The sequence below is a fragment of the Chiloscyllium punctatum genome, chromosome 32, assembly GCF_047496795.1.
Source record: "Chiloscyllium punctatum isolate Juve2018m chromosome 32, sChiPun1.3, whole genome shotgun sequence".
Lineage (NCBI taxonomy): Eukaryota > Metazoa > Chordata > Chondrichthyes > Orectolobiformes > Hemiscylliidae > Chiloscyllium > Chiloscyllium punctatum.
The window spans coordinates 9,210,998-9,225,455 of NC_092770.1; the positions used below are offsets into that span (position 1 = coordinate 9,210,998).

At 39.0% G+C, this 14,458-nt stretch overlaps 1 protein-coding gene across 1 annotated transcript in view; it reads left to right on the top strand.

Moving 5' to 3' along the window:
* The window catches only part of ptprq (protein tyrosine phosphatase receptor type Q), a 180,569-nt gene that overhangs the window by 100,401 nt on the left and 65,710 nt on the right, over positions 1-14,458 (top strand). The window contains exons 33-35 of the mRNA XM_072551604.1: positions 2,186-2,518; positions 8,668-8,789; positions 13,773-13,959. Coding sequence (XP_072407705.1) covers positions 2,186-2,518; positions 8,668-8,789; positions 13,773-13,959 — 642 coding nt within the window. The remainder of the gene's footprint in view (positions 1-2,185; positions 2,519-8,667; positions 8,790-13,772; positions 13,960-14,458) is intronic.

Consider the following 14,458-nt stretch of genomic DNA (forward strand, 5'->3'; position numbering starts at 1 on the left):
GTATGTGCTCTGATCATTTCAATCATGTTTCAGAAGCATGGTCAGCATGGGTGAGTTAGGCTAAAGGGCCTGTTTCCATACAGTATGACTCTATAACTTTATGTTAGCAGGAAGCCCAGGTTGTAATAATGCCCAGGCCTTACCTGTACAATGACAAAAAGCTACAGGTGCTAAATCAGCATTAACATATTCCTCACTCTTTCAGTCTGGTGCAACAAACCAATGGAGATAAATCTGAATCCAACATTAAAGCAGGGAGAAGCAGTCATGTGAGTGGATGAACAAGAAAATACTCCTACTGATCCCACAAAATTAAAAAAAAATTGTGAAATTTACCTTTTCCAGGAGCAGCCTGGAGAAATCTCTTTAAGAATTACCATTTGGGTCACTTAGTACTTGTGAATTACAATTTATAGCAGATGTTTCACTCAAAATCATTAATAATTGAAACCTAGTAGCTTAATGGGAATTGAGCGTAGTTTACAGAACTCCATACTATCATGTCCATATAAGGTACAGTGTATATCTACACTGTACCTTATATGGTAAAATGTATTTTGTAAGATAATGCTCTTGAGACCTTTGAAGTTGAAAATTGAATACAAAAGCTAACTTCCACAATCTACCAAGATTTTCAAATCAATATGTTAGCTTACTGATATTTTAAAAATTTATTCATTTTTTTGGGATGTGAGTATCGTTGGCTGGCCAACATTTATTGCCCATCCCTAGTTGCCCTTGAGAAGGTGGTGGTGAGCTGCCTCTTGAACCACTGCAGTCCACCTGCTGTGGGTTGACTTACAGTGCCATTAGGGAGGGAATTCCAGGCTTTTGACCCAGCGACAGTGAAGGAACGATGATATTTTTCCAAGTCACGATGGTGAGTGGCTAGGAGGGGAAGTTGAAGGTGATGGTGTTCCCGTATATCTGCTTCCCTTGTCCTTCTAATTGGAAGTGGTTTTGGGTTTTGAAGGTGCTGTGTAAATAATACACACTACTGCTACTGAACATCGGTGGTGGAGGGAGTGGATGCTTGTGGATGTGGTGCCAATCAAGTGGGTTGCTTTGCCCTGGATGGTGTCAAGCTTCTTGTGTAGTTGGGGCTGCTCTCATCCAGGCAAGTGGGGAGTATTCCATCACACTCCTGACATATCCCTTGTAGTCACTGTAGTATTTCTAGCCTATGACCTACACTTGTAGCCACTGCATTTATGTGGTGAGTCCAGCTGAGTTTCTGATCCACGGTAACCCAGGATTTTGATAATGGAGGATACAGTGATGGTGCTACTGTTGAATGTCAAATTGTTTCTTGTTGATGATGCCATAGCCTAGCATTTGTGTAGCACAAATGTTATTTGACACTTATCAGCCCAAGCCTGGATTTGTCCAAATGTTGTTGCATTTGGACACGAACTACTCCAGTGTCTGAGGAATTGGGAATGGTGCTGAATGTGCAATCATTGGCAAACCTCCCCACTTCTGACCTTATGATGCAGGGAAGGTCATTGATGAAGCAGCTGAAGATGGTTGGGCCCAGGACACTACTCTGAGGAACTCCATGATGTGAGATTCTGAACATTTTTATACATTATTTTACATTTTACCTTAACTTGATATTAGGACAAAACAAGCAATCTGTCATTTCTGTTTCTTTTTAAAATCAAAACAGATTTTCATACGATAATACCTGCTTTGAATACAACAATATGTATTCACCTCAACATTCATAAAGTCCTTCATATACATTGCTTTACTTTTGAATGGAATGACGTTTAAAGCAACAAATAACTTTCATAAAGCAATTGGATTAATGGACACTTCATCTGTTTTTATGCTGTTGATTGAGCCAGGATTGTTGACAAAGATACATGAAGAATTCTCTGGTTTGCATTTAGTACCATGGTATCTCTAATGACCAATAGAATCACAGAACAAGCCTCAGTTTCACATTTAACATGATGACAGCTCCAGTAATGCAACATTTCTTCACTGTAGTGCCAACCTAATTTCACATGGTTTAAACCCAGCTCTGACTCAGTTTGTAAATACTATCAACTGAACTAAGTTGACACACGAAGAAGGATCTGACAATCTAGCATGTTTGCTGTTTACATTGAATGCTATTGATTTGTCTCAGGCTGGTTAATAAAAAGGAAGTAATGATTGATATGATTGTATTTTTCAGTTCCAAGTGCTCCTAAGAATCTAGAGATAATTGGCGTTCAATCAACCTATGTTATTTTGAGGTGGTCACACCCTGATATTATCCCTGGGTATTTAAGGCTTTTCAGGATTATTATACAACTACGTTCTGTGTTGTGCATGAACTGGGATACTCAAGGATGCATTGAAGCTGAGCAAACTCAAGATCATAACATCGATAATAATAATTACACCATGGAGGCAATTGTACACGGATTAAAGAAATTCCGATGGTACAGATTTAGGGTTGCTGCTAGTACTAATGCTGGATTTGGCAACTATTCAACTTGGATTGCTACAAAGACAGCTGTTGGCTGTAAGTATAGGTTGAATAATTCTCAAATTATAACAGTAATGTTTATTTTGCTAAAAGTTCATTTATATTAAATTTTAATATCACACACCACATCAAAATAAATAATGTCATCTTCATATGATTTAGTCATCAATGACAAAATTATGTTTAGTTAAACTTTTGGATTTTCAGCTTATTATTTGATAAATTTTTGATAATTTTGTAAAAAAAATCAATGTGCAAAACATTATCTTAGAGCAAGAGCTATGCCAAAGTGAAGCATTTGTAAAATGGCTCTTTGTTGTCTGTTTTTTATGTTTACATACTGCATTTCTATGTGGTAAGCCACTCCCCTGTGTTTGAAAATATAGAAGAAATGAATTTATTTTTAACATTGACAGTACATTTATGAAATGGATATAACTCTGGAAATGGTATGCATATATTCCTGAAAAGATTTCTATGAAATATTTCTATAAAATGGTTGTTAACCTAAATGACAGGCATGACTTTTCTATTAATGGATTTCTTTAAACTACATGTTGTGAGGATGAGCCGCAAAATGATATGGTATCCAGATTTACCTTAAACCTGTACTCGCTACAGCTTCTGCAGCCTTATGGAGAGAAAGCAGTAAAGACAGCCTTGACCTTTGTTAAACCCAAATTCCAATGCAGCAATAGAGGCATGATAATCAGGAAATGATGGTTATTAGTTACAGAAAATGCATTATTGTGGAAAGCCGAGAACAGTGTTCAGAACAGGAAATGAACAGCTTCTCTAGGAATGGGAAAATGAAGACAGAGAGTTCTTACTGGGCAAATTAATATGATTTATTACAAGAAGATATAGCAATATCCTTCACCAGTAGTTACTGAACTTGATTTAAAACCACCTTTATCATACTGTGGCAGTTCCTGATATGCCAATCGAAGTTCATTGAAATTCTTACAAAATAAGTCATACTAGGCATATTTTCATATTATCTAGTAAATAATGGGAGTTATTTAGCTCAGTTGGCTGGATGGCTGGTTTGCAATGCAGAGTAACGTCAACAGAGTGGGTTTATTTCCACATCAGCTGAGGTGACAATGAAGATGTTCCTTCTCATCCTTTCCCCTTACCTGAGGGGTGGCGACCCTCAGGCTAAGCCACTACCAATTGTCTCTGTCTAATGAGAAAGCGGCCGTATGGTCTAGTAAGACTATACGTTCAGTAAAATGAAAAGCATATTTTTAATATAAAATGTTTGTCTTGCATGCATTTTATTAATTAATTGAAATGCAAACTTCTCATTGCCAAAAGTCAAAGAAATTTGTATTGTACTCAAATTTCCTTGATTTCTTTCATTGATTCTTGGAAACTCCGATATAAACTTCTGCTTTGCCTCCATTACTTGAAAATTTATACTCATTTGAAGATGCCCCAGGATCTGTACAACATAATTCATGAAACAGGATATGCCAGGCCACAAAAGAAGAGCTGTCCAATTTAGCTTTGTGAAGATGATCACTTTGGGTGGCATGTTGGCTCAGTAGTTGGCACTGCTGCCTCACAGCACCGGGTACTCATTTGACCAACGTTTGGTTCCAGACTTGGGCATGTTCTCCTATTTCTGCTGGGTGCTCCTGTTTCCTCCCACAATTCAATGATATGCAATTTAGGTGGTTGAGCCGTGGTAAAATACAAGAATAATGTATGATGTTGGGTTAGGTGGGATGCTCTTCAGAGAACTGGTGCAGACTTGATGGGCTGAATAGCCTCTTTCCTTACTGAAGGGATTCTATCATTCACATTAGCATCCAATATATGAGAAGTTGCCATTTACATTTTTTCTTTGGCATTTGGCATTCTTCTCTGTTTTCTTAAGAATATTTTCTTAATAGATTAACAGTTGTGATGAAAAGTTACTAGACTTGAAACATGAACTCTGCTTTCATCACAAATGCTGTCAGAACTGCTGAGTTTCATCAGCAATTTATGTTTTTCTGTCAACAGCTGATAATTGGGTATCAAACTGTGCCCTCTAATGTTATCATTGATGACTCAATCTGACTATCCTGAATAGAAGCAGAGGAATTTTATAATGACACACATACAGTTTCCAGGCTGATGTATAAAGGAACATTGGAGTTCTGAAAATGAACCTCTGCTGCTTGAATGTTTCATGTGGGGTCTCCAAAATTAGAAGCTGCTGGAGCATCCTTCAAACTTTTTTCAGTTTTTAAATTGATTTTAGGGATCTGGGTATCATTAACTAGGCCAGCCCGAATTATTCTGGAAGGAAAGGCTTCTTGAACTATTGTAGTCCTTGGGGTGTAGGGATACCTATAGTGCTTAAGAATGTGGTGCAGGAAAAGCACAGCAGGTCAGGCAGCATCTGAGGAGCAAGAGAATCGACGTTTCGAGCAAATGCCCTTCATCAGGAATCACCCACAGTGCTATTAGGAAAGAAACTCAAGGATCTTGACCTTGTGAAGGAGTGACAATATATTCCCAATATGAAGATAGTATGTGATTTGGAGGAAACCCTGCAGATGGTGCTGTTCCTATGTATCTGCTGCCTTGTTTTCTAGCTGATAGTGGTTGCAGGGTTGTACGATTCTGCTGAAGGAGGGATGCACACTGCAGACTGTGCACTGGGTTAAAAAATCTAAACATTATAAGAAGACTAGGACAACAGAATGACATCCACTCAGAGGAATAGCTAATAACAGGTGCAAAGGAGATATACTCTCAAAAATATTTTATTTGTGATTTAGACTACCTAGACCCTACACATTAATTTCTTTTCCCAAACAGAGTTAACAAGGAAATCCTTCAATAGAACTACATGACAGCATGTACCTATTTACCCTGCTGTGACTTTGCCAAAAAAATCATCTGAAATAATTTGTCATCACCAAATGAATGCTTCCATTTCAGTACAACTGCATTCTCCATGAATATTGAGTAATAAATAAGTGGAAAGTCTATTTACATTCAATATTTTCAGACTCTCATTCTATTTGTTTTTGTAACAATATGTTTCCTTCAGAAACTTACATGCACCTTCTTATCACTTGTTGTGGTATCCTAGTTTATAAGTTCCACCGGAGCCTTTGGAATTCAGGAGATGTTTGATTCCTCCTGTTCTACAAATTCCTCCTGAAACAGCCCTAATCTCATAGCATCAGCCTCTGGCTTGGATACACTGATCGCTGCATTCTAGAGGCTGCTGTAAGGCAGTCTGGTCTTATCTTGTATGTTCAAAGTGGACAGAGGGGAAGCACCAGAAAAATGCTAGGCAGATGCATTCCAGTTGCTGCATTCTCCTTGGCCATGGATTTATGGCTCCAGGAAGCAGTGTAATATACAGTCAAATAATAGCGGTAGGAAGCCACGATTAATGATGGTTTCTACTCGACCCCTATTTCTTCCCGAACTGCAGACTTTTTCTGCCATCAATCACTTTCATCAAGAAACCAACTTGTCCTTGACTGCTTTTTAGTTGAAAACCTGTTGAATTGGTGCTTGCAAGGATGACAACTTTCATGAGTCTACAGCAGGTGTGATCTACCTATTCAACAGGCAAAACGTAGCAGTCATTTGCATATCTTAATGATCGTCCTCAGAACCTTTACTTTTTAATTTTTTTTATTCATTCTCACGATGTAGGCATCACTAGCTAGACTAGCATTTATTGCCCATCTCGAATTAATCTTGAGACAGTGGTGATAAGCTACCTTATTGAACTGCTGCAGTCTTTGGGCCAGAGGTGCTGTTCGGGAGTGAGTTTCAGCATTTTAAACCAGTGACCGTGAATGATTGTTGATAAAGTACGAAGTCAGCTGTGAGGTGTCTTGAAGGGGAACTTGCAAGTAGTGGTGTTTATATGTATCTGTTGCCTTTGTACTTCTAGGTAGTATAAATTTCAAACTTGGAGCGTGCTGTTGTAGGAGCCTTAGTAAATTATTCCCTTGTATCTTGTAAATGATACATGCTGCAGTTACTTCATATCAGGCTGGAGGAGGTAAGTGTTGCAGACATTTGATGGGGTGTCTCTGAAACAGCTGCCTTGTTCTGGATTGTGTCAAGCTTCTGGAGTGTGGTTGAAGCTACAAGGCAAGTGGAGTGTATTCTGTCGCACTTCTTCCTCATGTCTTAATTGATGTTGGGCAGGCTTTGAGAAGTAGTTGCCAGAGAATTCTGAGCCTCTGACCTGCTTTTGTAAGCACAATTTTTCGATATTTGGTCCACTTCACTTTCTGATCAGTGGTAACCCCCAGGATGTTGCTGATGAGGTAATACCATTAAATGTCCAGGGGCAATGATTGTGTTCATTCTTGTTGGAGCTGAGCATTACCTGGCACTTGTGCAGCAAGATTGTTACTTTTCACGCATATGCCCAGGCTTGACTGTTGTCTAGGTCCTACTGTACTCGGATAAGAACTGCTTAAGCATCTCAGGATCCATGACTAGTGCTGAACATGCAACCATTCATGAATGTGCCCATTTCTGTACATATAACGGGGGAAGGTCATTGAAGCAGCTGAAGGTAGTTGAGTCTAGGATGCTGCTCTGGGGATCTCCTGCAGTGATGACCTCAGGCTGAGGTAGTTGATCTCCAACAACCATAACCAGCTTCTTTTGTGTGAGGTATGACCACAACCAATGGAAAAATTTCCTCCTGTGTGTAAGGTATTTCTCAATCAGCCTTCCTTCAGTCAAATACCAATAGGTTATGGATCCCATTTGTGGTCTTATAGGCAACTGTTTCCTCAGCCTCAGGGATACATCATGTTCCATTGCCATTCCTGCTCAGTGAATCACCAGTTACCAATTCCTCAATACTTTGATCTTACTACTCCTTCAGATGAGCTGATTGCTGGGAGAGAGAAAACAAGCAGTAACTTGGAAAGGACTGGTACAAAGGAAGATACAGCATCTAGAATTAATGGACAGATTAGACTTCATCCCCTCCCTGGCTCTCATCATCAAATGTAGTGTGCTCTTCTCAACATTTTTCAAATCATTATCATCCTCTTTTTGCTGCGCAGAAAGGAAAGATGGCAGAAGCTGAAAATGTTGACTATTATATCCCTCAACATTAAATAAAAAGAGAAAAGGGTGGTTGTTTGTTGCTGTGTTGTCAGGGTGATGGTGCATGCACCCAGTTACTAACATTGGCTTTAAAGGACTCATTAACCATATCTTCTTTTAAGCAGTAGTCGAATGAATTCCCACAATTTGTGTGACCTTATTATTAAAGCTGAGTTAGAGGTTTAAGGATGGGGGCAGACCTCTCCAGTGTGCTGCAATGAAGGAAAGACTGGATTTGTGCCAATGGTGTCAAACAGGTGAAGTCTAGTTGGTCGTGTTTGCGAATGTCAAAAGAGAGGAATGGATTTTTATGCATTAAGGAAATTTTGTATCCAAGACAGGAAGTTAGAACTGCATTTAGCCAAAGAACCTTATCATTTCCTCACATTGTTGTCTTTATGTAGGTAAAAATTGGTAACACGTGGAATTTAAATGAGTTGCAAAAACTATTTAAACTTACACATTGTTGGTAATCTGTCTAACCAGTTTTTGTACCATTGATGTTTCATTCTCAAGGGTTAATTGGAATTTTATTCCATTCTTACCAGTGTTCATCACTGTCTTCACTCTTAATGTTCTCCGTGTATACTTGTTCCTTCAACTCCCCCTGTTGCTGCTTGGCACATACATAGCTCAATCCCTGTTCTGTCCACTCATTTCTGACTTTGGTTCCTTTATTTACAGAATCCTTTACAGAATGTCCAGCTTTTTATCAACTCTGTTGAAACTTATAATAAACATGCTGGAAAAGTGCATATGCAATTAATGATTTCTTAAAAGTTTGAAATTAATATTCCACTGGATTTAAGTTCTCTTTATTCCAACAAAATTAGCTTGGAGTATTTTGGCTCTTACACTATTTCTGAAAGGTTGAAATGGTATTTATAGGTTTGATTTGTTCCCAACTATAGAGATGCCTGATATATCTTCTAATCCACAATAACGATATGTGATTTTAAATCAAATCATAATTGCAAAATATGGTGAAAATGTATTGTTGAATTTCTTCTTAGATGTGTTGTTAGTACTGTGCTGCATGGCATTGTTGATTTTAAATTATTCTTTGAGAAGTATTTTTAATTTTACAGATCCAGACAGTCCTCCTGAAAATATTACTGTTACAGTAAAATCCTCTGACACCATTGAGATTGCCTGGGAAGAGCCTGAGATTTTCACAGGTCCAACCTCTTATCTAATCGATGTATCAATGGTAAGGGCTTTGCTTTGACTAGCACAAAAACAAAAAAAAAATTTGATGTTTGTGCCATAACTGTTTAAAAAACTCTGCTGCAACAAAGTTGCCTTGAAATTTCAAAAATAAAGTCATTTTTAATTCAATGTGCTGATTGGATGAATTGAAAATCTTGTTATTGTAAATTTGTAGATAATAGAAGTTTAAGTTGTTTGTTCCTCATGAAACTTTGTATTTTTAAATGTTTAAATAATCCACCACTTTGTTTCATTTATTGTTAATTTCTTCACCCTCACGCTTGAGTACTTTGGCTGATTTGCCTGTGATGTGACATTTGCCTGTGTGAGTGAGTCTTGACTCAGCTGTCGAGGTGCCTATCCTAGGGATCCAGAACTCTCTCATTACTATCTTGTTTGTGTGACAGCCATGGCTCAGTTGGCAGCGTTCTTGTGTCTGAATCACAAGGTTCCACATCCACGTTCCACTCTGGGAGTTGGTTACAAAAAGCAAAGCTGAAACTCCAGGGAAACTGCACTGGTAGCAGTGGAGTCTTTTGAATGAGATGTTAAGCTGAGGCTTCAATTGCCTGTTGGGTTGATGGAAAAGTTTCCAGGTCACTACTTCTTTAAAGGGCAACAGTTATCAGTGTAATAAAACGAAAAGATTATTTGAACACGTTGCTGTTTGTGGGAATTCATTGAGTGCATATTGGCTGCTATCCTTCCTGCATTACTCTTTCAAAGCTATTATATTGGCTGTGAAGTGATTGGCAATATTGAAAAGCACGATAGGTGCCAGTCTTCTTTATTCTTCCATAAACTCAAAAATCTGGACCTAATTTGGCTCACCCTTCCATGAAGAGAAAGTTTGGATATGGATCCCAAAGCAAGTCATTGGTTTGAACCTGAACAATGACTACAATGACTGCAATTCCACCAAATGACCACCAAGCCATTAAATAGTTAATTTACAAATATAGCTGTTTTCAGCTAACTTGCAGGAACTAAAAGCGTAGGTATCTGAGTTTATACTGCTGGCAAAAAGCCTTCCCCACCAGCTGCACAAACTGGGAAGATCATCTCTAATGCATGCATTGAAAATGTTATTTTCCAAATGTAAACTTTAAAATCAAATTCCTTTGGAATAAAAATTGGAATTGTGCACATTAGCTAAAACACTCGTGAAAGATAAATATCTTTTTATCTTCATGCTACTATTGTTTAACTGTCATGACAGTGTTCTAACAAATTACTTTTAAGCTTAAAGGGAAAGTGGTTTGATTGTCAGTATAGGAAATGGAAGCTTGGTTAGTGCATCAATAACATCAGTCATGGTCAGGCCTCTGTGGAGTTAGAGGATGGGCTGCCAAACAGTACAATGTAACACCATTGCACAGCTTTAGCTGACCAATTACTTCAGCAGCTGTACTTGAGCACAAATAATGCCAAATAAATAGACTAAAACTGAACTATTCAGACGTTGATATTGATAAAATAATTGTTATACAAACTGTAGTGATTGTGATATAAATTGCAATTCAAAGTGTTTCTTGGCACAGTTTTATTAACACTTTGTAGCAAGGTAAGTTTTAATGAAGTCAGAAAATTGAATTCAGCAAGATTATTGATTTTAAAAGCATAACTTTCATTCAATTTCATAAAAGGTTGGAAATAATGGGCTGAATTTTCCCATATTCTGGCTAAATGCAATTTTCATGAGCATCATTGAGAGTTTACTTCCATGGGTCATGACAGTTTTCCACTGCTTGCCTCATTAAGTGTACATCAGAACTTGATACACCCTTCTCACTGAATCATGTGGTCACAGAGATGGTAGTGCTCACCGCTGCTGGGACCTCCCACATTCACACCATGAGTGTCATATTTAAATCCCATTTGCACCACTTCAAACTCTGCGAGCCACAAACTGCCATTTGAAGTCTGCTGCTCAACTGCTATTCTCCAGGAGACAGCACTCCCTTTTGGGGACAGAGACCTGAAGGTCTCAGTGGATGGGTAGGGAAGAGGAAGGTTGTCCTCCTACATAATCATGCACACCAAACAATGCCAGTTTGGTAAAAGAAACCAACCCAAGTCAGTGTGGTGCCTTCTGAGCTCCACAGGATAAGTGCCGCTATGGTCTGTCTATTATCAGAAATCTACCATTACACATACCTTCCATCAAGGGTGTTGGTCTACCCGTTCTCAGCTCTCAGTATCTCTCATTCACTTCACCTCCCCAAACTAGGTACCCTCCTTGCTCTCAGCATTTTCTCCTCATTTATTTTGGATACCTCATTACCTTGCTGCTCAGGCACCACCACTAACATCTCTTCCAGCTGCTTTCATCTCACTCAAGCCTGCCTTTTGACTCATTGCAGAAGAAAATGTCACTCAAGAGCAGAGAAGGACAAAGACAGGAGGCAGGATGGCCACAGCCATGCCCACATCTGTACAAACAGAAGATCCTTGAATTTCTGGAGAAGACTGAGACTTCCATGTTGAAACAACCAAGAAAGCTTCACTGTTTTCTGTTGCTCTCTCATTATTACTGTTAAGGAAATATTCTTTATATGCTCAAACTTCCACTCTTATTGTGCAACTACTTCCCGCTGCTCTTTTAATCAAGCATCAGTGTCACTGACATAGCCCCCACACCAAGGGGAGCAGTCCCTTAGTTCATCAGCTCCCCTTCCCCTTCTGAAGAAGAGACTTCAGTGGATATTCAGACTTCTTCCTGCCCCCTCCACTAGCTGAGAGATTTTCACCCTGTTGCATTCGCTTTCTCGATTAGACTCAAGAGCATAATCTGGTAATCACAAGGTTAGGCCCAGAGCAGAGGAGAGTGGGCCCTGTGTGGACCTCGTGCAAGCCTCCATTTACTTTTCCGGAGCAAGCACAGGATCTGGAATCATGGCTGCTACATCAGCAGAGGCAATGTCGGCAAGATAGGGCCAGTGGCAAAAGATGGCACCTGAGGATTGGCGCCTTCGTTTGAGTCGGGAACTGGCAACGGCAAAGTGGTGGTGGAAAGGCACCATGTCAACATTGAGGTGGGCCCAGTGGCGAGAGACGCAACTCTAACACTGGTTGGTCCAGGTGGCAGTGAGGGAGTATCAGTCCAGTGGCAAATATGGTGCCTGAGAATCGGCAACTTTGATGTTGGTTGGGTCTGGTGTAGACAGCAGGGAGGTGCAGGAATCACTGATGGTGGTGAGCTGGCTCAGGACTGATGGATTCTCTTCAAACTATATCTTTCTTTTTATTCCTTATTCTTAAACTACTTAAAATGTTGCCATACCATGGCAACCAATGAAAGCTTTTCATTCTCCAGTCAGTTCTTCTATTAATGCAATGGTTCTGTTCTTGTACAACCCTGTGTTACAGAAAAGTCATCCATTAGAAACAGCGCTTAAAGTGTTGGTGCTGTAATCGTGTTACAGCCAACACATGTTGTAAAAGTTGGTGTTGTAGAAATGCGTCCCCAACTTATCAATTGTCTTACAGCGAATTAATGTTGATGACACACCTGTTTTAACAGAACAACCTGAACTGTAAAATACACGTGACAATAAAATCAGAAAATCAAAATCAAAGTTGGTTGAGAAAGAAACTTCATGCAAATACATGGCAGGAACATGAAAAATAGGTAGGTTTATATGGGATACTCAGCAATTGAAGGTTGTAGGAGTTCATTGACATTATCAGTACTGTGTTGGCTTTGGCATCTGTGCATCTGGCTGTTTCCATGGACAGGTTTCTAGCCCCTGTGATGATTCAGGTCCAATGAAATGCTCAGTAGCTGCTGGAAATTCTTGTAAACTCAAACTTCATCACTTTAAATAGTAATGCTCAGCATTAATGGCAAAGAACAGAGGGGCAAGGGACCTTAACTTCACTCCAGGAACTCCTTCCTCTGAAAGAGACTGCGTGGTGACAGTAGACACCCAGACAGAGAAGCAACCATACACAGAACCCACTCTCAGGTGCAAGGACCCTCCACTTCCATACTGCCTGCAATACCCAACCCTGTGGAAGTTACAGTGGAGGCGGATGAGTGTGTATTAGAACAGGACATCTCCTAGCACCACAACTAGCCCAGAATGTCCAGGACAACAGGCAGCTTCCCTGCCCCCAGCTGCAGACCCAGGCTGCACCTCAACCTAATGACAGAGTTTAGAAACAAAACAAAGTATTCACTTAAATGGCCCTGGTGTCCCTTCATTCTACATACTTTCTCATATCTGTAAATATAAATGTACTTTGAATAATCACACATCTGATCGATGATCACTTTAACTGTAGGACCAGGTTAAGTAGATATCATGTCAGAGTTAAGCAGCCTCTTCATATACACTAAGGAAGATACAGGTTATATTGTTAAAGCAAAGCTCAATTCTGAAAAGCATTTGCATAGCAATACATTTCTAAAAGTCCTTCAACCCTTACATTCATGATTGCGACCAAGAGTTAGCACTGTACTGAGGGGAACACTGAGTATAAGGGTAATAACCACCTTGTAATAGGTCCTTACCTCCACTCGTGACCACTTTGTGCAAGTGACTATGTGATCAATTAAGAGTACCCACTTCTCTGGGGCAGTGGTTCATTCCGCACCAGTATCTGAAGAATCCTGACTGACATATAAATGAGTCAATGCTAGCTAATAATGAGAAGCAAATCCATGGAAATCAGGACCTCACAGCTTACTAGTGAGATCCTCAATTATCCATGAAATCTTGTGGAATTTCCTTTCTTGACATAAAAAATATGATTATTTTTTATTTTCATTGTACCTCTCAAATTTTTCACCATTATCTTTCCTGTTCAAGGTCTGAAAACATTCTACCATTTTCATAAGTCAATTTATTGAAAGCAAAGATACAGAAAGAAAATACAATTATTGTTTAATTTAATCTTAGAAGCATGTTAGTCTGGGAAATTTATAGAATGTCTGAAATTAATGTATTGCATAAACAATTTATTTTTCAATTTCTTACAGGTAGATAATGGGGATTTCAATATGACCATTCTTAGGTCAGAGAAACAGAATACAACCTGTGAGATATCTGATTTGATGCCATTCACGAGATATTCTATCATCATTGTAGCATTTACTGGCAGAGAAGAAGATGCCCGAATACATGGCAAAGCCAGTGAGCCAATCATTGTTAGGACACTTGAAGCTTGTGAGTCTCCTTGATCTACATTATAAGCTTTGCATCAAACTGTTTTCAGGATCTAGATGGATGAGGGCATTTAATTATATTTTTATGTGGCTATAATCATCAGACTATAGATGGACATGACTGAGTTAAAATATGGAATAATTCTGATGAGAATGAAATTTAGTTGATAAACAAAATAAAAGGTTTCTCAATTTTTTATGATTATGCTTCTTTCAGTCATGCATATTTCATTTTTTATCATCAACTCATCTACTAATTTTCCTTTTTTGTCTTTCTTTGTCAATTGAATTTTAAAAAGGCCTTCCCTGTAGCAATAATACACTGGGGTCAGCCTTAAAGAAATGAGAATGGAACATCAGTTCCTCAGGATAAAGAATTCCTACTTTCAAGAGCTGTTAGCCAAACAGATTGGCTGGCAGCTAAGTGAATCCCAACAAGAGGATCATATTAATCAAATAATGGGATCATGGACCCAAGGGATGAGTGAGTCACGTTTTGA